Genomic DNA, 24,356 nt, shown 5'->3' with positions numbered 1-24,356 from the left:
GGAAATGATATCCCATTGATTTGTTTGTTGACCACAAAACGAAAAAAGCATTTAATTTAGTAAATCAGCTATCAGTTTTTAAGGCTCTGTCAACAAGATGACTGTCTACCCCAAAATAAACACTTGGAGACATTTAACTATAAAACTAATTTCACTTTCTGAACACTTGACTAATAATATCAAGTGAAGTATTGAACAGAAAGACATACATTTGCTAAAGGTTTATGCTGTTGTTAACAAAGGCAGTCCAACAGGGTCTCAATGAGAGGTCTTCTAATGACTTTTCTTTGAAGATGACAGCCCCAACTGTATCAAGACTCCAAACACTGTAAAATCTTCTGAATGAAATCCATAATCATTCAAAAGGGTCAAGTCTAAGTAAATTCCCATTTCCCAGTTATGACATGAAATATGACATGAAGCTGGATGGACAGCATGTTTAATGTAACTATCAGTACAGAAATCTTGGTTAGACCCAGTAAATGGACAATGAACTAGGCTCTAAATTAAAAAGAAAAAGAACCATTTGAACTGCCTTTGGGAAATAATCAAATTCTATGAATGATTTCAATTTACCTGTAAACTAGTATCATCTTTTTTAACCTCAGTATTATTGAGGTGATATTACATGACCAAGTATTTTAGAAAAAAATACCTCATTTGATTCCTTACAACAATTTTGTGAGGTAGGTAGATTCTATTTATTCCCATTTTATGAATGAGAAAAGTGCAGCTGAGCTTATGCAACTTAAATATTTGGTTAGGATCACATAGTTAATAAGCCTCATTTGCTAAATCTGAATTTGGGTCAGCCTGAGTCTAAATCCAGAACTCTATACCATAACAATAGCTAACATTTATATAATGTATTAAGGTTTGCAAAATACTTTATAGACCTCACTACAAGTGCTCCTCACAATTCTGAGACAGAAGATGCCATTACTACTAATTCACAATTGAAGAAATGAATACTCAGAGTTGTGTCACTTCCCCAGTCACACAGCTAGTATCTGAAGCCAAATTCACAACCATATCTTCTTCATTTGAAGTCCAATGCAAAGCACAGCCATTACATAATATAACTTAAAAAGTTACCTGAGAGCAAAAGAGCTTGTGACTTGTCAATGGTAACAAAGATAGTAAGAGTAAGAAGTGGGATTTGAACTCATCTCTTTCTGACTCTCAGTCAAGTCCCCTACCCACTACATATACTTTCTCTCCATGCTGCTGACTGTGACTGTATAACTAAAAATAAGCCTTTTTCCTATTGCAGCTCTTCACATTTATGATCTTCCCTATTACATTTATAACCTTGGACAAATAATTTTCCAACTTTCCATCTCACTCTCCTTATGGGCAAAACAATGATCAGTGATCTCTAATTTCTTTTCTCTATATAAATCTTATGATTTAACTGTCCTTTTAAAGTTACTATACTAAGTTTATAAAAAGTTACCTAGATGAAGCAAGAAGGAACTCAGAGTCCTTCTTCAATAATCTAGCAGTTATAAATGATCTAGAAACTATAGTGAAATGTCTATTCCCATTCAATGAGAGAGGGGAGGGGAGTAGAGTAGAAGAGAGGGGAGGAGGAGGGACAAGGGAAGAGGGAAAGGAAGGATTTATTAAATTACTACTATGTCAAGACTCTCTGGTCACTTCTGTATGTCTATGACTATGTATGTGCATGTGTATATGTATATAATAGCACTCTTACCCAGTGCTATCCATAACCAGGCTGAAACTATGTAAACATGAACAGAAAGTTTCTTTCTCACTCTTGCACTCATAGTGCTCTATAAAAGAAACTGTATTACTTAAGGAAACCACCATTCAGCTTTTATCACATTTGGTGGCGCTGACTTAGCCACTGCACCTTTAAAAAAAATCAAAGGGAGCCCCCACTTTGGGTTTCGTTTAGCTAGGCATGATTCAGAAAAAGAAATCCTGTGATTCCAGTACAATAATAACTCCTTCTATTTTCATGTATGACTCAACATAGAAAGCTCTAAACCCCAAATAAACCATAAAATTACAATTAGAACCTTTAGTAACATACCACTTAATATAGAACAGGTTCCAAGCTATACTCTTCTTTGTTCAGGAATATATTCAACTGATACGGTTATCTTCAATAGAGAGTGTCACACTTAGGATGGATTCAGCAATTGCTACTTACATGACCCTCTTTCTCACAAAACAGTTTAAGGGATAGGTCACGTAACTTTAGACTTGGACTTTTATTAACAGCATGACACTGGGCAAGTCCCTTAATCTTGATAAGCCTTCTTTTCCTTGTCTGTAAAACAAGGAATTTGGACTCAGTGTCTTTATAAACTCTAAATCTGCGATTTTATAAGTTCTCTGCCTTGTTGAGCCTAAGAAAGAAATCCTTCTCTGGCAAGAGTAATTCTCTGGCAAGCATATTTCATCAGACTCCAGAAAAACAACTATTCAAGTGAATTGGGGAGGAAAGAGATAGAGGAGGGAGGAATAGAGGAAGACAGAGGAAGACAGAGAAGGACAGATAAAAACAAGGGGAGGGAGAGAGAGAGAGAAAGACAGAAGGGGGGAGAGAATGAGAGGGACAGGGAGGGAGAGAGAGAAGAGAATAAAATAATGAAAGAGAAATCATATAACAATTGCTATCTCTAAGTATGAATCCAATGAACATCTTTGTCAAGACAAAATAAATTTGTTTCAATAAATCTTAATGTGGCAACCAACATTCAACATGTTAAGATGCTTAAGGCAGAAAATGTGGGTAAAACATGTAAATTAGAAAAGTGTAAGAGAGGAAAACAAAATTTTAAATGTCTCAAAGATGCTACTACACAATACCGCACCAAAGTTATTTATGCACATCAAAATGAATGAGTTTCATGGAACAAAGACCAAAAGGACCAAACTGTAAATAGATTTGCATGTACCATTTTAAAAATTAAAAATATAGGACATAAATGTTATTTTAAACCTTAATTAGAATCTGTGCTGCCTTTGCTTTTTTATTACATTTCAGATCATCTTAAGTACACAACATTTGAAACACATGACTGCCTTTTGGGTATTATAAGGTCATATGATTATAGGGTTCAACCTTCTCATTTTGCAGACAAGTAAACTGAAGCTCAGACAGGTAAAGTTATTTACCCAAAGTCACTCAGAAAATACTCATTAACACCTAGATTTGAGCCTGGTTCTTCTAATTACAGATGCAAGTACCCTTGTTATACCATACTTCCTTAGGTTCACATACTCTAGAGCAAGAAACATGTAGAATTTGACTTAAAAGTCAAAACAAATGTTGGTATTTAAGCTAGTACATCTGTCACTGGTAGGTCTGATAATTTATGGAATATAAGCCAAATGTTTTAAAGTAATTCAAATGATTCTTCTTCCCTTCAGACCCCGTGTTAAGTAAATTCACAGTCATGAAGGAAGATTAGTCCTGAGAATGCCCTCTTTTATAATCCCCTCTATCCAAGCTAAGTCCAAATGTAGCAGCAAAGGAGTTTGTCTCTGTAGACAAAATGTACTGGGTTGGGGAAGGGTGGAGGGAGGGGGGGGGGGAGGAGAGAACAAATTGAACCAGAATACAGCCTTTTCTCTCTGAAGAAATGCCAGGCCACATGGATGGTTCTGACATGATAAAACTAATCAACTCAGTTATACTATCAGCAGTTATGCCCAGGAAGTCTCTCACATATAGGAGTAAAAACACATGCATATATAACAAACATATATGTAAGTGTATAATATACCAAGAGGTGAGGGAGGAGAGTACTCATCACCAAGGACTTAACAAATTTCATGTCTACAGTACAAAAAGATAGCCTTAAAATAGTGCAAAGGGGCAGCTAGGTGGCATGGTGGATAGAGCACAAATCCTCAAGTCAGGAGAAGCTGAGTTCAAATAAATCTCAGACACTTAATACTTACTTAGCTATGTGACCTTGGGCAAGTCACTTAACCCCAATGCCTTGCAAAAACAACAACAAAAACCAGTGAAAAATGGTGAGTTAAAAATAACTTTTAAATTTTAAAAAGTTCAAAAATCTTATGAGTTAAAGAAACTATATTATTTTTTGTAATGAGAAGCTTTTATTCTAATTCATTGAAAATTAGTAATCCATAGTTTATATTTCTGACACTTAAAAACAGGTAATGTTTTAGTGCAACACCTGACTCCTACTAGCTATGTGACCTTGAAAAAAGTCACTTAACCCTCAAAGCCTTGCATTCAGGCTCATCTCCAGTCATCCTGATCCATATCTGGTCACTGGACCCAGATGGTTCTGGGGGAGAAAGTAAGGCTGGTGACTTAGCACAGAACACCCCCACCCACCCAATCCAATTCACGTGCTTGTCATGGCATCACCTCCCTGATATTGTGGTCTCCTTCAAAAATGAAGGACAGACATTATTGTTTGCCTAGAAAGCATCTACATGGCTCAGTGGAGAAAGAGAATTTGGGTGGAAATGAAGAAGACCTGAATTCAAATGCAGCCTCAGACATTTATCAGTTGTATAACTCTTAGCAAGTCACTTAATGTGTTTACCTTAATCAAAGGAAATTGCAAACTTCTCCAGTATCTTTGCTAAGGAAAACCCCAGGGAAAGTATGGTCCATAGGCTCAGAAAGAGTTGGACATGACTAAAAAACAACAAAGTTTTCAGTTAAGTTTTAGAGATAATCTTAAAATTCTTCCATGTTATACTTCTACTCATACTAGATAACTTTGTGTTATTGGTATAAGGTAGAATCTTGGTTCAATAAATTTACCATAGATCAAGAAAGACCTAACTTTTTGGTTCTGCTGTGACTTATTCTCCTGCACTGTGAATGCAATTTTTTCCACAAGCTGTTCTAGCATCATTTTCTGTAGAAATGTGGGGAACACTAGTAGACTCTTTAAAGGAATGACTTAAAAAAAACTTGACAGGGCTGGCATAACCACAACACACTCCTGAAAACTTAGCCTGCCATGTGAAAATGTTTACTGCTACAGAGTTTTACATGTGCAGTACAGGTTAAACATCAACCTGCAGCTTATTAATGAAGTACGGATGTCTGGCACCTCACAGAAGTGGCATTTTTGCACAATGATTAACACTAACAGCAAAGGAATGACTTTACTAACTGCTGCCTTCTGCTCCGCTGTTGTGAAATGATGCAGCAGCTTCAAAGTATAGGCTTGAGAGAAAAAATACAAGCATTTACTATCAGAACCTATATCAGTCTTAGCAAGGGAGTGGAGTTCCATTACCAATGTTTTTGGTAGGGGTTCCCCCTTCTCAACTATCTGTGGAACTTAGTGAAGTCTGGCACTCTAAAAGAGTATCAACTTTTGGAAACTATCCTTATTGTAATGCATTCCTAGAGTTGAGGAGATAGGGAGTAAACCAAACCAGAACAAATCAAGGAAAGAAACTTAGGCACAGAAAAGTTATCTGACTGACTCAAAGTCACAATACTAATGTGTCAAAGGCAGAATTTCTGACTCCAAATCCAGAATTCTTGGTACTACTTCAGGTTGTTGGTTATTTAGACAATCAATCATTCAACACTTATTAAGCACCTGCTGTGTATGGCAGGAATTGTGATATGTACCATTATAAAAAAAAAAAGAATGTTCCTTACTTCTAATGTCTGATAGATTACCAAAACTACACACACACACACACACACACACACACAGAGACAGACACATGTATATTGATTGATATGTGTATAACAAAGAGGCAAATCCAAAATGGAAAACAACTGATCATTCTAGAAGTTGTCCATAGGAGGAGGCAGAATTTTATTTATTACATGATTTCATTCTATCTTTCCCACAAATTTTGTAACTTTTTAAAAGTAAAAATCACAAGTGCCTTTTAAATGAGAATATATATCAAATCACTTCACAACAAACTTTGGGGAGGGGGTTTCTAAATTTTTCATTTTTCTGAAATTTCATTCTTCAGATATATTTTCCTCTAAAAAAAAACTCTTAAGTACTCAAATGAATTAGTGATCTTATCAATTCAGATCCAAGGAAATCCCACTGATGCAGTGCAAGGATGTAGAGCACAATCCATCTATGCCTACCCATCTCTGTGACTCTTGTTCATGATTTTCCCTAAACAATTTCCCAAAGGGGTTCTCACTCCCTATTGCCATATAATGTCCCTGTTTTCTCTTGATATTGCAAGGATACCAGTGAAACACACTGGCTATCATCCCTGACTCTCACCATGTTACCAACTCCTCTTCTTGTCATAGAATTCCTTATTGACATCTTACACTACTTTTCTTCTTCCAGAATTCTTTATTAATTCTATGCTGTGACTTGTTTTACACTGTGCCTTCTGTAAGATGTCTATCCTTAAAATCTTCAGAGATAATGTTGTTCCAAATCTTGTTGCACTTCAACACTAGAAAAATGTATTGAAAAGATGAGCCTTGTCATATGCAATCAAAATGCTTTATGACTTTAGAAAATAATTCAGTCTACTCTCTCCTTCAATTCTGGTTCAGCTTATTGTCTATCTTTATTTTCTGTCCCATTTACATTAATTGAAGGAAAAGATCTAGAGGTTGAAACAAAAGCATGCCAAAATTTGGACAATACACATTTTTCATTTACTTTAATTTTCCTGTGTAGATGTATGGACCAATATCCTTTGTGATCTCTTTCGAAGAGGCTCTGCAAAATCATAGGGGCTGAGAAAAACAACACAATGTCATTTACACACAGGAGCTTTTGGGAGGATCCCACCATCCCCAAGCATCCTTTTTCCATCTGAATTCTATGCTGGATCCTCTCCATTACAAGCAAGCATATATTTGTCTATCTTATTCACTACCTGATGATTGTTAGTAGAGTATATGGTCCATAGGCTCAGAAAGAGTAGGACATGACTGAACAACAACAAAGTTTTCACTAAGTTTTAGAGATAATTTTAAATTATTTATGTTATATATTCCTAGGAATCTTGAGTGATCTTGATATATTGGTAGGAGATATTCTTTCTATTAAAGAGCCTGCAGGAAGAAATTTTGTTTTGTTGAATCAAATACTTTTTCTAACCAACAAAAAACAAGCAAAGATGGATCTTGTATTTGCTAAAGTTTTCAGCCAAAGATGTGTCCATTATTTAATAACACTTGCAAATGCCTGCTTGTCCCTTACTACTGTTTTGTTTTTATCAAAAATACCCTTAATTTGCATGATGGTGATCCTCTTAGAGATTTTGCATAGATCGGAGAGAATATATAAAAAAGTAAGTAGGCATACCCAGTAGGGTACATCTCACCTTTTTTGGTATTAATAATGTCCAAGACATCTTCCATGACTTTGTTAACTCTTTAGGATACCATATAAACCAATTTCTCATAATTGTATCATTTCCAGGATGAATATTTTTACTTCTATATATACTTAGTCTAATCAAACTGCATTTCCCATTTTTATTCACATTAGTGCCATTTCCATTTCCTCTTTAAGTACCTAAGGGACTGTGATGTTAAGATCCAAGCAAGATAATTCCATTATCATTAATGGAGAAAAGAGTTTGCTATAATAGTTTCTGTAAATCTTTTCCATTTTTCTTCCATTTGCAGTTTTCTTTGTTTTTATCCTTAAATTTAACTTTGGATGACTTTGCTTAGCAGGATATCTTGCCAAGCTTTCTTTAGACTAGTCTTATCCTCCAATGTAGCCACTGTTTTATGAAATTATATTGCTCATAATTATCTGTTATCCAAATTTTTAAGATTTTTAGATATTTATATTCTAGCATGCTGTTGCCTTTAGCAGTCCTCTCTCTCTCTCTCTCTCTCTCTCTCTCTCTCTCTCTCTCTCTCTCTCTGTCTCCATGTGGCAAGTAAATGTTTACTGAGTAACTTTTGTGACTTTTTTGATCTTCTTCAATGAAATAAAAGTTTAACTTCTGAATTAAATGATTATAATCAACACTGATGTCCTTTCTATTAATCATTTTCCATTCTGATTTACAATACATGTTTAAATAACTCAAATCTTAACTGTATGCCATTTTCCCTCATTATTATTCTTTTTTTTTATCTTAGCTCTGAAGAATCAATAGTCTACTAAATACAGACAACTGATTTAAGAATAGCTTCTATGGCTTTAAGAAGTCTTTCCCTGAGGCAGCAGGTAGTACAGTGGATAGAGCACTGGTCCTAGAGTTAGGAGGACCCGAGTTCAAATCTAGCCTCAGATACGTAATAATTACCTAGTTGTGTGACCTTGGGCAAGTCACTTAACCTCATTGCCTTACAAAACAAAATAAAGAAGTCTTTTCCTGCCTGTTAAATACAGTCAAATTCCTTTTTAAAAAATTGTTTTTGACTGTGCTATATATATGTCATGGAGCAACACTATTGTTCTATTAGAAACCAGGAGGGACAGGAATTCAGGGAAGCCTGGAGGGATTTGCATGAACTGATGCTGAGTGAGATGAACAGAACCAGAAAAAACACTGTATAACCTAACAGCAACATGGGGGTGATGGTCAACCTTGATGGACTTGCTCATTCCATCAGTGCAACAATCAGGGACAATTTGGGCTGTCTGCAATGGAGAATACCAACTGTATCCAGAGAAAGAACCATGGAGTTTGAACAAAATTCAAGGACTATTCCCTTTAATTTAGAAAAAAAAAACCAGATATCTTATTGTCTGATCTTGTTATCTCTTATACTTCTTGTTTCTTCCTAAAGGATATGCCTCTGTCATCACACTCAATTTGGAACAATGTACAACATGGAAACAATGTAAAGACTGATAAACTGCTTTCTGTGGGTGGGGGGGAGGGAAGTACGATTGGGGGAAAAAATTGCAAAACTTGGGGTGGCTAAGTGGCACAGTAGATAGAGCACCAGCCCTTGGAGTCAGGAGTGCCTGAGTTCAAATCTGGCCTCAGACACTTAATAATTACCTAGCCGTGTGGCCTTGGGCAAGCCACTTAACTGTATTGCCTTGCAAAAAAAGAACTGTAAAACTCAAAATAAAATCTTTAATAAAAAATATAAAGTGAAAAAAATGTTTTTGGTTCTTACCATATGCAGCTCCTACTAATTCTCTTTAAAAGAAATTACTCATCACATAGAGTCAAGTCTTTAAATTTTCTCATTTTTTTTCTGGGGAGCAATGTTTTCCTCATATATTTCTATCTATCCTCATTTGTCTCCAACCTTTGCACTTAAGTCACCAAGTATGTATGTTGATTTGTTTTGGAGTGTGTCCTAACAAGCCCTTCATTTCCTACCACTTCATACTCAATAAATAGTGTTGTTGCTTGAGGTGAAATTATCTTCAAGGTTGTCTTGTTGCAAATGATGATCATTAGTACTGCAATATGGGATGACCAAATGTACTATGAAAAAAAACATTTTTGAGGCTTTGGGATATATGAGAAAATCCATTCTACCAACATTTCCCAACTTTTTCTGCTTCTCCACAAAGTGGTTGTGAGTCATTCTATTTATTTACAACTATCTCCTTTGTTCTAAGTTTTGTTCACAATGAGAAAGTAAAAGTTGATATGATTGGATCCTCAAGAAAAATGCTATCTGGTCAAAGGACAAGGATCTCACATTTAAAGAACCAACAGTCAAATTAAAGTGTACTGATGGTCCCAAATTGTGATTCTCAGTCCCCTGTGCCATTTCCTGATAAGATGATACTATCACTACAGAAGCAGAAGGGGATCACACAAGATGTAGGGGCATTTTAATATTTTCTAAGATTTAAGGGTTGCCATAGCCATAACAATATTGGTCAGTTCACAGGTAATGTGCTACTTGATGATTATCTAAAGGGATGTGCAAAAATCTGAACAAAAAAAAAATTAAAAAATTAGTGTGGAAAAATTACAAAATTATGACTTCAAAGAGGCAATGTGAGACATCATAATTACTTTACCTTTTTACAGAAGTAGAGGATCCTTGAGTTTGACACATTGAACATATATTCTGATTTTTTTCCCCAATAATTTGATGACTCCTGATTTCTTTCTAATATTTTGACTTTTAAAATATATTACATAGCATGGGTCTGAGGAAGCGATAAGAGCAGGAATATGGGGAGAAATTTCAGTGATATAAAAAAGAAATAAAAAGTTTTTTTAAAAAGTTTCCAATGATTTACCCTAAAACTACAACAGTTTTAAGTGAGAGAACTATGAACTATAGATCACTATTTTTCTTTTTTTTAGTTTTTACAAGGCAATGGGGGTTAAGTGGCTTGCCCAAGGCCACACGGCTAGGTAATTATTAAGTGTCTGAGGCCGGATTTGAACTCAAGTACTCCTGACTCCAAGACCAGTGCTCTATCCACTGGGCCACCTAGCCTCCCCTAGATCACTATTTTTTAAAATACATTAAACTCTAAAAATAAAATGAACATAATATACTCTTAGTTTTTCAGGACCAACCTTATGCACATCAGTTGTCACTGTATAATACTAAAGATATAGACACAGAATTCTTGTTGACATCCATGATGACTAAATATTCTGAAAGTCATCTTTGTGAATAAATCTTGAGTATTAGCTTTTCACCTTTCTCTCCCTCATTAAAATACAAAATCAACTAGGAGAAAAGGGATATTTCACTTACTCGGGATTTTAAAATTTTTGTCTAAAAAAAAAAAAACTTATTCTCTTAGAATAAAGTTACTTCATAGCTAAACTGGAACTTCAGCTGCTGCTAGCAGCCTAGGCAGATGATGACATGTAAGCACAATGGTGAGGTTTCAAGGAATAGTATTTAAAAGCAATTCATATATACACACCAAACAACTTTTTTTTGCTAATTTTTTATTTTTAAAATTAAAGTTGATTCCTTTTATTTCAAAACCAGTCATTTCTAGCTATTCCACTCAGACTGAACATTGACCCTTCTTCTGAATGAAGGAAGGAAATAGCATGTTTTATATAATTTCTGTGGGCAAAACACCCACTAAATTCTGGGCAGCTAGATGGCACACAGGAAAGAAGTTTGAATCCAGCCTCATACACTTAACACCTACTAGCTGTGTGACCGTGGGCAAGTCACTTAACCCCGACTGCCTCCCATTCAATGCCATCTCCTGTCATCCTAATTCATATCTGGCCACTGGGGGCCAGATGGTTGTGGAGGAGAAAGTGAGGTTGGTGACTTAGCTCAACAACCCCTCATTTATATCCAATTTGTGCACTTGTCGTGGCATCACCTCCCTGATGTTATGGTTTTCTTCAAAAATGAAGGATAAATACCACCAAATTCTGGACATACTTCCTATTAAAGGAACTCACATTTTTGTAGGAATAAACAATATAAGCAGAAGTTTTAGCTGAAAATCAAGTATAGAGGAAAAGCAAATTGTATTGCATCTTCTTTAATGCATTTTGCATTAATAAAAAATCATATCAAATTGTGATGAAGAACCAATGACAGCACCAAGGTATACAGGGGTCTAGGCAGAAAAAAACAGTTTATCATTATATTATTACAATTACTTAATCTTCAACTTAGCTTTAGTATCCTTTTTAAATATTGTAATTATTATTATTATTATTTTTTTAGTTTTTGCAAGGCAGACGGGGTTAAGTGGCTTGCCCAAGGCCACACAGCTAGGTAATTACTAAGTGTCTGAGACCGAATTTGAACCCAGGTACTCCTAACTCCAAGGCCGGTGCTTTATCCACTACGCCACCTAGCCGCCCCTAAATATTGTAATTATTGTAATGTTTTGCTGGTTCTATTTATTGTATTTTGTTTCACTTAATACAAATTTTCTTATGTTTCTGTGAAGTATTTATATTTATTTCTTGTGGTATTATAACATTCTATTATATTCATATGTCCCAATTAGGTTTTTTGTTTTCTAACTTTTCCTACCCCCCAAAAAAGTATATGACCTTTCTTTCTGTCTTTGATCTCTTTGGAATTTTTTTCCTGCAATGAGTGGGTATGAGCAATTTAGTGACTTCTCACATAATTCCAAACTATTTTACAATATGGTCAAACCAATTTGAAGGACCATTAGCAGTGTATTAGAGAGTCTGTCATAACCACTCACACACTAACTGCTTTGGTATTTTGTCATCTTTTCTAATTTGTTCTGTAGGAAGTGAAATTAGCAATTTGAAACATGTTTTTTTAACATGTGCATGCTATTCACATATACCACAAGAAATAGAACAATTCAATCTGAAATCTTTCCCTGTCCTGAACTATTCCCCCAAAGTTTCAGCAGTTTAATAATAACCACAGAGGCAATCACTTTGGAAGAAATGAATAGTATTTTACTTTTAACCAGAGTTGCACCTTTTAGAATTAAAAAAAAAAAATCAGTCATTTTGAAAGGTAACTTAATGGAAAGAAACAAAGTCAAGTAAGAATTCAAATACAGATGAAGTTGAATCTTATTCATATAAGCATGACTTAATGAAAATAACTCATTAATGTGATTCTTTCTGGTGAAGGAGCCTTGGAAATTCTTTCATTTAAAGTCTATGGTAACTTTATAATATGTGTCTTTAGAAGATATTAATAAGAAATTTAAGAGGATTTTTCTTCAATAAAGATTGAAATTTAACATTATTTACAAAAATGACTACAAAATGTTTTAAAAATTTTTTATCTTTACTGATGTTTTACAAGAAATATTTTTAAAATGTTTTCATTTTCCTAAAACACAATTTTTTTAAAGTATAGTTTTTGTAATGTTTATACTTAACCCAGAATCCTAAAATTTGCAAAAACCAATAATGTAAACATATTTCCTAGATTAGAGTTTGGGGAGTAAGTCATACAGAAAATATCCCAACATTTTGAAATTTGCATTGGCCTCCACTTGAATTAGGATCTGTACATGTTAGCTTCTTTTTTTCTTTTTTGTTATTAAAGAAAAAAACAATAACCCTCTTTTCTAAAGTGTCTAAAGCAGTCTCATGTATAGTACTTAGAAGTTGCTAAATAGACAACTGAATAAAGTTCTATATGTAAAATACATATTATTGGTACTTTATTTTTCTTCTTTGGAGAACTGTCTGTTCATATCTCGGGGAGGTTAAGTGAATTTCCCAAGATCAGTTGTCTAATAAGTGACAGAGTTGGGAACGGAATCCAGGTCGCCAGTTTAAAAATGTTTTACCATTCACTCAATGATTTAACTTGGAACAGAAATACATTTCAATGAATATTTCAATAAAGAATTGCACATAGCAAAGTTTACAACTCCTGAATTCAAATTTTTCAGTCCATTTTCAGTCCAAATTTATCTTGTAAGAAAAGGGAAAATAGAGATTATATGATCAAATGAGTATCAATGGTAAGTATTGCAGTTATCACTGAATTACTTTTATATTAATGCTAATGACCCAGATTATAAATTCAACTGGTACTCATGACAGTCTGCCATGCATTTCTGTACAGGTGCTCCATTATAATTTAATATTAAATGCTTATAATGAAGGGTTACTATACCCAATTGTGAGAAACAGACAGCTAAATTCTAAATGCCATATTTAAAGCCAATAGAAATAGGGAGAATGCAAATGCGTTAGCTTTAAAAATGCTATGACAGCCAAATTTATTCACGTCTCTCAGAATCCTAAAATTGCATAAGGCACACTTAAGGAATATGGGGATAATAACTAATGAAACACTTGCAGAGGTACCACTATTATTAAAATCACAACTGATTACTAAAAAACCAAAAAGATCTCACCTCATTTTATTAACTTCCCTTTCAAAATTTTAAAAGAAAAATAACAAGAGATCATTATTAACAAACATTTTGCAATCAGTGTGTTTTCATCAAATCTATGATGTCCTATTATGATATTTTCTGGCCATAGTATTTAACAATAGTATTTAACTACATATCCTAAGTGGGACTGGTATGGACCAAAAAGAGTTTCATTTTGAAAATGTGAAAAAAAACCAGTTCAGATTGGAGTAAATTTAGAAAATCTATGCCATCACCATTTCTAGGCAGTCTGAACCAGAAGCACAGCCAAGAGTTTATTGGAGACTAGTATGGTTCCAAGTCCTACCTGGGAACTTATGATTCTCTCCTACAAACCATATTATTCCCAACATACCTGAAGACCTAAGCAGAGCCAGTTAATGCCTAACTCACATTCTCTTTATCATTCAAGAAGTCCAATGTTAAGTTTGCCTTTAATTAAAAATATAGTGCACTAAACTTAGGTACAGACAGTTAATTGATAAATGTACTTAGAAAAAAAGATATATCATTTTTCCTTCCAACTAACTTTTTTTATAAAACATGTCAGTGCTTCCCTAAAAATAATGAATAATCTACTGGGTTTTTTTTGTTCAGTCATTTCAGTCATGTTTTCTTGGTAAAGATACTGGAGTGGTTTGTCATTTCTTATCCAATTTATTTTACAGATAAGGAACTGAGGCAACAAAGAATAAGTGACTTTCCCAGGATCACATAGCTAACATGTGTCTGGGATCAGATTTGAACTTAGGAAGAGGAGTCTTCCTGACTCCAGGTCTGGCACTCTACTAACTGTGCCACACTGCTGCCAGTGGTGGTAGGAAGAAGGACAGAAGGGAAAAATAGTATAAGGTGATATTTACAAATTGTTTTAATGTATGTATTCTTTTAATTCTCCCAAGAACTCTGTGAAATAGGCTGTATAGACATTATTATTACTACTTTACAGTTAAGAAAAACAAAACTCAGAAAGGTTAAATGACATGTCCATGTCTTTATGATTACAAGGTCAAAACTCCATCCACCACATCATAAATGTTTCCCATCCCACTTCTTTTCCAGCATCTTAGTCTGAAGCTACATTCTTCTCTGTCTCCTCTACTGCCATTATCCCTAAAGCTACTGATTTTTTCTTTATTCTTTCAATTTTTTTCTTTGAGTATCTTTCCTTAATTATTTAAATCATTGGGTGCCCTCCGACATAGCAAAAACATGGCAATTATTTTACAAATTTCATCTGCTAGCAGTTAAAAGTCAGAAACTGACTTCTACCAGGGAGTCTCATCAGCATGCATTCTTCCTGAGTTTGACTCTTACCTCAGACATTACTAGTTGTGCAACCTGAGGCAAGTCATTTAGCCTAAGACTGAATTTGGTCATCTGTAAAATCTGAGTGTTATTAATAGCACTTACTTCATTCACCAGGTAATTGTGTTGATCATATGAGATTTACTGTAAAGCATTTAGCAAACTTTGAAGTGTTAAATAAATATTGGCTATAAGGAAAAAATAAGGAGGCCACAAATAAAAATAAAATAAAGTATGGGATAATTGTTACAAAGGAGGTAGAAACAATGTACTTTAGGAATTAAATTAAGGAAAAGATCATTTCCTGGAGTCCTGGAGTGAGGAGTTGAGGAACAGATAATGGAAATGGAAGGATTCATAGAAAAAGTGGTATTTATCATTACCTATAGAGGAATTAGATCTTAGATGGAAAAAAACCCAAACCAAAACATATTCCATACTTTTACAATCTACTCCAACATCAAATGAGGAAAATTATCATGCCAGTTAACTGACCCAAAGGAAGTCCCAATTACTAAATTATTCTTGACAGTCATAAAGTCATGAAAAAACTCATTGAATATTTATGGATCATAATATAGAGATGACTGTGCTAAGTATTATGGACATGTAAGGCAGTCATTGTTTCCTATCCAACTGCATTCCTTGATTTCTGGCCTCTAGAAATGCATTAACCTTCAAGATCACATCAACTCTGAAACTTCTGTCTTGTCAGTCCCCCTATCCTCAGGGGCTCTCCCTCCTTCTAACTAGACAGGATGGAGGGTAGTTATCAGAGAGTTCCTCTCAAATCTTCCCCTTAGAGAGGGTGCCCAGGGTGGACATTCCATTATTTCCTATCAGGTTGGACTTTTCTGGACTTCATCATGTCCCCCACTCTTTTATGAGTTGTCTTTCCTCACCAGACTATGAGCTCCTTAAGAGCATGTATCCTCAGTGCTTAGCAGATACTGAGATACACACTCAACGAATATTTGTTGACTACTGACATAAACAAAAATGAACCCATCCTCAAGGAGAACACTTTATTGAACATACTCAGCCTGAGTCAAACAGTATGTGCTTTCCCTTGCTTACAACTTTAATATTAAAAAACAAAAACCTTTTCATATTATATACCCTGTTCATTTTACATCAAATGCAAGAAGAAAATGCAAGTAAAAGAAATACAACATGAAACAGAAATTTTAAAACTATGATTTAGAATGCTACACAAATTAGTTTATAACTTTTCCCATGAGTATTTGAGGTACTGTTGACCCTTCTGATCACTGACACTCTGCATTCAAAAGTTATTCCACCTCTCGGTTTCAATTAAACAGTGAAAAATTCTAGACTACCATCAAATAAAGAGAAGATGAGTTGCAAATTGCAAAGAAGAGACAGCTGCATGAAAAAACAAAACAAAGCAAAACAAATAGTAAAGTTTGGTTCATTTTATTCTTCTAACAGAAGACTGATATTCTGTAGTATTCTAAAACTACTGTTAGGTCTGGAAAATTTTTGGCTAATTCTTTCTTCTTTCCTTGCTACAACTGGTTTGCTAATAGCTTCCTTTAACTGTAGAGTTATAATTAGAAGACAGTCACTGCTTTGCATAATCAAATTGTAATTGCTGTTTGGGTGAAATCCAACCAAATTAAGCATCAGTATCCTCCAAAAATACAAAGTCTGGCAAAACAGACTAACAAATGCCATGCTCTAATAATCTGAGTTATCCAAGAATGCTTGTTTCACTGCTAATGTTTTTAAAGGATCGATAGAACATTTTCTAGCCAAGGCCTAATAGCTAACCAATGTTCAATATGAGAAAAAATCACACACACACACACACACACACACACACACACACACACACACACACAAGTGTATGTATGTATGTATATATTTCAGTAAATCCAAAATCTTATGTAAAAAGGCATTCTTGCTGATGCAGATCATATTATTGCATCTTGTATGATTCCTGTCTGTCTTTCTGAAAAGCCACTACAAAGGATTTACCCAATATATTGAAGGACTTACTCTAGTTTATATATGTACATACTTCTCTCCTTCTTCCATATATATACATATATAACTATTATATATGCATTACATATATTTTATGTAATACATAAAATATATTATATAATGTACAAATGATATATTACATGCATATATATGTACATGCATAACTGTTAACCTACAAAAATAAACAAATACATGCATACAAACATGTATGTCATGTAGAAGGTTGCACAATATAAGTGTAGGATGACCTGAGTTCTGTTGCCACTGATTCTGAGACCCTGAATAATCATAAACTTCCTTATACTTCCAATAACATCCTGAGATTTGTCTACTAAGTCAGAGTCAGGATTTACTCTGCATGGGTGAAGTGGATTCCAACACTGACAAGATCACAGATCTTTACAAAAACGGGAATACAACAGGCACTTCTATTTCAACATGAAGGGGAGTGCAGTGAGGGGGTGGCAGGTGAGGCAGAGTTGAGCCTCACCTCTCATTAGGTATAGTATGCACTCAACCCTTCACAATCAGAGGCAAGGCTCAGCTATGCCACTCCCCTCCCCGCATGTCTCAAAAGTTATATCCATAAGATGGAGAAAGCACACAACATACAATCCTTACATGTTGTCCTGAGGGATAAGAATTAAATGAAGGGAAAGATCACTTCCAGACCTCCTCTTCAGTTGGAAAGTTGTTGGGGGCAGTAGTGAGGGTAAAGTTGGAAAGAAACATTTCTATACAGTGCTATGCCTTCAAAGTTTCAGGCATACAACAATTTTTTGAGGTAGATGCCATGATTTCCCTCATTTTAGAGTTGAGGAACCCGAGGTAAATAGAGCTTTAAGTGACTTGCCCAAGGTAAGATAATGGTAAGGGAAGCCTTCCTGGAAGAAGTGCCATTCATCAAGTAAAGTTCTATAGAAGTAGCTAATCTTTCAAACCCCACCCCACTTCCACCCCCTGAAAAAAAGAAAGGAAAGAAAAAAGAAAAAGAAAAACATAATCTGAGGGAAATAATTATACCAGATATCTGAACTGGTTATTTTATCTTTATATAATTTCCACCACCACACAGACAATTTTTATGTAGTTTCCAGTATTCAAGAGATTCCTAGGATGTCACAGTCTGATTATGTCTGGCTCCTGGATTAGCTCTCTAGCAATTCTGCCATGTTGCCTCTCAAATATTTTCTAACCCATATTAACAATAATAGATCACATCTCTAGGGCACTTTAAAGTTTGCAAAGTACTTTCATTGTTGTCTTACATTGGGCAAGTCACTTAAGCCTCTCCTTTACATCAGTTTCCTCAATTTCACAAGATTCTTGTGATGTTCAAGTTAGATCATATTTGTAAAGCCCTTAGCACAGTGCTTGTGAAGTAGCAGAATATTATGAGTCTTATTTTACACATGAAGACACTGAGATACAGAGAGTTTAAGTAACTTGCAACAAGTTACACAGTTAAGAAGAATCTGATCAGAATTGAACTCTGGTCTTATGTCTCCAAGTCCAGAAGTATTATCATTTTTATCATCATCATCAATAATTATTACTATGTAAGCAGTCGCTTAGTAGAACTAATCAGTGGTTAAAAAAGAGATAATCTGATTTAAAATAGGTCTTGTGGTATATGATCTGAAAAATTCAGGAAGAGATAAAGATCCCAGGATTTAGAACTGGAAAGAACTTGAAAATCTTTTTGTCTAATCATTTCATTTTTTAAAGCTAAAGGCAGAAGGGACACAGGCAGTAAGTTAACTATGCCCAAGATTCAAACCTAAATCTTTTGACTCCTCCCTATAGCAGAAGGATTCACAAAGATAAAGGCTTCAACCCTCTGTACATAAATGGTATGGATAAAAACTCAACTTAGTGATTGCATAAAGGGTTTATGCAATTTATCAGTCAGTCTTCCAAGTAACTACCAATTAATTATGTGGGTTTGTTGTCTTACTTTTTTTGTTGTTGATATTAGCATTTGCAAAGCATTCACCAAAAATTATTGGGTTATTTACAAATGTTTTCCTGTAAATCTTTCCGATTAGAAAAATAAGCCCAAGGATATCAGATAATTAAGTTCCAAATATATGTATTATTAATTAGTACTTTTTATCTTTATGAGTTTTAATAGCTGGAAACTCACCAGAACAATCAGCAGCTGCACATGGAGCTCACATACTACTATTTGTTCTTGGAGATTTCACCTCTAAATATTTAACCAGTCATGTAGCTGAATGGCAAGCAATTCCTGATATAAGGAATTAAGTATCACAGAGGAATATGTCAAAAGAACCCAAAGAAAAAGCCTCTATCCTATAAGATATTTCAATATAGGTGAAGTGAATAAAACACACATGTGAAATGTTATTAAGGTATAAGAGCAATATAATAAATAACAAATACTTTAGCAAAAGTGGGTATAATCATTAGTTTAGCACTAATATTACCTAATTTTCAATATAAATTATTTACAAATTTTTCCTATTCTGCAGAAAAGTTTTCCTATTCTTTCCTACTTTTTTCTCCCACCAGAAAAGCATTAATAAGATAAAGCTTATCATAAAGAAGCTACTCAAAAAATACTAAAACTAATATGGAGAACACAGCATTATAAAAGAAGTCTTCAACAAGTCACATTCTCTTAGTTCTGATGTAAAAATTAGCTATTTAGGAAAACAGTAACCTTTTGGTTGGCTAGGAAAAAAGTCAAACTTTTCTTTCTTGGAGTTTTAATGAATAAATCCCATTGACCATCTTGCACATGTATATTAGAGGGCTCCTTATAATTACGAATGTCACTTTTCTGATAGAGTTTGCAATTCTCAAATGATATCTTTTTAATGAGCATTTGCTAAATTCTGAATAAGTTTCTGGAGATAAGAAAAAAACAAAGCAATCCCTCATCTTGAGGAGCTTACCTTCTATGAAGGGAAATCATATAACAAGAAATAGATACAAAGTAAACCAAAAAAATCCTGCATACAAATATATGCAATAATATGTACAATATATAAATAATATACAAAGTAATTTCAGGGAGAAAAAAGGACACTAAAACTTTGGGGGATCAGGTAAACAAGTCAATAGAAAAGAGTCCTGGAGTTGAGAACTAAAGGGAACTAGGAACATTGAGATGTGGAAGTGTGATGGGAGAGCATTTCTAAAACTGGGGACCCCCTTGTACAAGTCATGGAAGCAGGAAATGCAGTGTCTCAAACAAAGAATATAAAGCAACACAGTTTGACTGTACACAATAGAAGGTATGACAGAGATATTATGAATGTAGTTTCAGAAGTTGGGTTGGAATTGGATAGTATTTAAGATACTAAAGATAAGCATTTGTATTTTTTCCTAGAGGCAATGGGGAGCCACTAAAACTCCTTGAGTGGAAAACTGATGTGGTAATGGTTAAATAATAATAAGTGAAATTTTGTTGTTGGAGAAATGTGTTGTAAAATGTCTCTTTAAAAATCAATTTACTGGGGCGGCTAGGTGGCGTAGTGGATAAAGCACTGGCCCTGGAGTCAGGAGTACCTGGGTTCCAATCCAGTCTCAGACACTTAATAATTATCTAGCTGTGTGGCCTTGGGCAAGCCACTTAACCCCATTTGCTTTGCAAAAAAAAAAAAAATCAATTTACTTAAGACAAAATTGTGATCTATACAGAAGATAGAGGAAAGTTTAACTGTCCTAAGTTTGCATTCTAAAACTGACATAATAACGTGACAATTTTAGGGACAAAAGAGAAATAATCTGAAAACAATCCATTACACTCACCAATTTCTTTAAGCTTTATTATCATCAGAGAAAATGAACAATTTACTTTACTACCCATTTGCCTAACTTGAAATTATTAAATTCATGCCACAGTGATGAAATAGCTGGATTACCAGAAATCCCAAATGATAAAAATTCAACTAAAATTTCCCTTAAGGAATTAGTAAGTGTAAATCACATTTTGTCACTAGAGTATTCAATGTACATTAATGATTTTAAAACCTAATTAATTTTTCTACATCATTCACCAGTCATGCTATAACCCTAGCTTGACTGTTATGCTTCTTAATTACATTTAGTGAATTTGAGTGGAAAAATACAATCAGTGAACATTGAGCAAAGGAGAAATATATTGACTTTTTTCTTCTCCATTCTCCTTTACCTCCTCCTTTACAATAACAAAATCATTAATAATAGTTGACATTTATATAGTCTCTTAAAGCTTGTAAAGCACTCTACATATTTACATTCAGATATCATTTAATAACTTTAAACTACACTAAGATTTTTGGGACAACATTTGAGTCTTGTCACAATGTTAAGTCCTACATTAAAGTAGGAAAGTTTAAATAATACTTGTAGACTTGCAAAAACCTGAGATAAATGTCAAAGCTTCATTAAGAAATACAACAGATACCATAAACTAAATTAAATTTATTTAAATGCTAATATTATAATGCTGAATTGTCACTAACTTGACATTATTGAAAGTCTCTACTCTCTCCTTTAAAAAGCTAAGAAGGAAAGATAAATAGAACTTAAGATCTCTATATTCTAATGTACACCTTTATGTGCTTTCTACTGAACAACCCATATTTACATAGTTGTCAGATGTGAAAGCAACCTGTGGTTACCAATTGCTCAGGGGAAAAATTTGATCAACTCAAAAAAAAAACAACAGAAAAAATCCAAAACTTCACATATACTTTATTTGAAAGACAAGCCACATGAAGAATTTTAAGGAGCTTAAAAACATGCAGCAGGCATATGAGAATTTAACACACTTGAGTAGTTTGGCAGCAAAGATGTGGAAAACAAAGTTGTTTGAAATTTTAGAAAGTCTTACAAATTTGGCAAGACAGTAGAACACTGAAAAACAACTTCTAGGGAAGTTGCTTTTGAACTAAACCCAAAAAAGTTCAAACAATGAAAACAAGCTATTATCTTTCAGGTTTTTATCCCCACCTCAATGTGAAATCCTCCCTGCCAATTTCTGAAACTTTAGCCAAATCAAATCAAATAATCTCTCTATTAGCAACAAAGAGGCAAGAATACGAAAAGGACATGTGTTGCTTTTTACAGATTTTTTCTTATCCTTGGAACTAAACTAGCTGCCAGAAATTCATCTGTTTAAAATTAAAATTTTTTAAAAAAATCTTAATTGTTTTGCTAGAAAAGTTTTTGCAACAAAATATGGTGTACATGTTCAAACTAAAGCAACTCTCTGTGTTGTAGTGGCTCAAAGAATATGCGAGACTTCTATTTGTTCTCTTCAATAAATCAATCCTTCTTTTAAACTGTTCCTCAGCATTTTAAAATCATACATTTCCTACCTGAATTTATTTCATGTTTCTTTATTTTGTTGTTTTGGTCCACTGTAATAATCTAAATTTTACTGCAAAATCATCTAAGTCAATACTTCTGGATTCTTTACAGGTAAAGCAGTATAAGATAAAGTCAATAAGCCTTCTCACATAGATTTCAAGGTCACCTTGCTTTATAGTGAATTCCATGCTCTAACTGAAAGCAACATGGCATGGTTAGAAGGCTGGCTTCAGACTCGGGCAGACCTGGTTCTGTGCTGCTTTTGATACATACTGGACTTATCCTCTTGATGCTCCAGGCAATTCTCTATAACTTTAAACTGCAGAGCATGTTCAAATTTGCCCTGGGTAAAGGTAGTTTTCTCATCTATTATATTCCCATTGTCAATAAAATAACATTATTTGATTCCTATCTCAATACCTCACACATTCTCACATGCACTCATTTTTTGTAACTACACACTACTTTGGGGTGGGGTAGATTTTCTTATTTCTTCCTCTTTTTATTCCTATAATTCTTTCATCTTAAAGTATTGTTCCTTCAGTATACCTATTCTACACAGGCTCCAACTGCAGCAGACTGCCTCCAGATCAGGCACTGAAATGTAAAACAATCATCTTCATTTCAAGAAGGAAATCTTTTGGCAAGAGGCTTTTGTTCATCATCCTGGATGAGTGAAGAAGAATGATTTATCAGAACTTTTGAATGCTTTCCAAACAATTACTGGGCCAGATTCATAGATATTTTTTGCATAATAAGCACTTTTAACAAACACTTGCTGCATAAGTGGGTATGGTTTTTGCTCTTTCTTACCTTGCTGGAGGAACATCAATATTTGAAGAAACAACTTTGCGTTTTTGTTCCAGGAGACAGATAGATCGAGTGTTCTCTTTTTCGTGTTCAGGGACTCTGTGGGCTTTTTTGGTGTCAGCTGTTCTCACATCTTCTGCCATGGCCAAAGGGAACAATTGTTGATAGGATATTTTTTTACTAAAGTCACGTTTTAAGTCCTCCTGTTGAAAGGTGAAGGTCATTTCACGCTTAATGCTCCCAGCCTGTGAAATGAAACATAAAAATCATTAGTTATAAACACTTAGTCATCATCATTGTGCTCTGTGCTCACACCAGTGTGAGAAGATGCAAAAGAAAAGAAAGAAAAGAAAAGAAAAGACATTGGCCACAAAGAGTTTAATGCATATAGCGAATAATACTTGAATAATGCTTAAAAACTGTCAAAGCAACTTACAAATGGGTATAAATCAGTATAGTGAAAAGAAAGGATAGACATTTTAACCAGACTTAATGAAAGTATATGAACAATTATATAGGACTTTCAGGAGAACATGAGCTTTGAAGGCATGAAGGTATTAAATCTCTGAGAAAAAAAATAAAACAAGGAAAATGATTCTGTTAGGAAAGGAAGGAAAAGAAGAAGGGAGAGAAGAGAAAAGAAGGGAAGGAAGGGATGGTGCTGAAAAGAAAGGAAAGAGAAGTGGGGGAGGAAAGGAGAAAGAAAAGAGGGAAAAAGGAAAAGGAAGAAAGGAAGAATGGAAGAAAAGAAGGAAAACCTTTTTCTTAGGTGTTATTTTAGTTTTTTCTCTTAAAAATTTAATCACCTTAGAAGATGAAATAGCAAAACAGCATAAATATTCAATGAAAATTTATCAAATTGTACTTTCAGAAATGTTTTTGCTTACCTTTGGCACTGTTTATGAAGATTTTTCTAAATTCTAAGTCAATTAAAAAAGGAAATGGGATTGTAGAAAGAATATTTAACACTCAGAACAACCAGAATTTAAGAATTCCTTGAAGGACCAAGTTGTGTCAATGGATACATGAAATTTTCTTTATCATAAAGACAAATAAAATGGAGATAGAATGAAAGCTTTTTATTTCACAGTAAAATTATAATAAAATTTTCACATCATTTTTCATCTGGTCATTCTAGTGATTAACTAAACAAAA

General features: G+C 34.2%; 1 protein-coding gene across 4 annotated transcripts in view; it reads right to left on the bottom strand.

The window, feature by feature from the left end:
• The window catches only part of ZNF704 (zinc finger protein 704), a 321,346-nt gene that overhangs the window by 202,342 nt on the left and 94,648 nt on the right, over positions 1–24,356 (bottom strand). For all 4 annotated transcript variants that reach the window (XM_074202917.1, XM_074202918.1, XM_074202919.1 and 1 more), the window contains one exon: positions 23,205–23,446. In XM_074202917.1, coding sequence (XP_074059018.1) covers positions 23,205–23,446 — 242 coding nt within the window. The remainder of the gene's footprint in view (positions 1–23,204; positions 23,447–24,356) is intronic.

This window comes from Macrotis lagotis, chromosome X (assembly GCF_037893015.1).
Source record: "Macrotis lagotis isolate mMagLag1 chromosome X, bilby.v1.9.chrom.fasta, whole genome shotgun sequence".
NCBI lineage: Eukaryota > Metazoa > Chordata > Mammalia > Peramelemorphia > Peramelidae > Macrotis > Macrotis lagotis.
The sequence above is the reverse complement of the archived record's forward strand: the minus strand, read 5'-3'. Positions and strand labels throughout refer to the sequence as shown.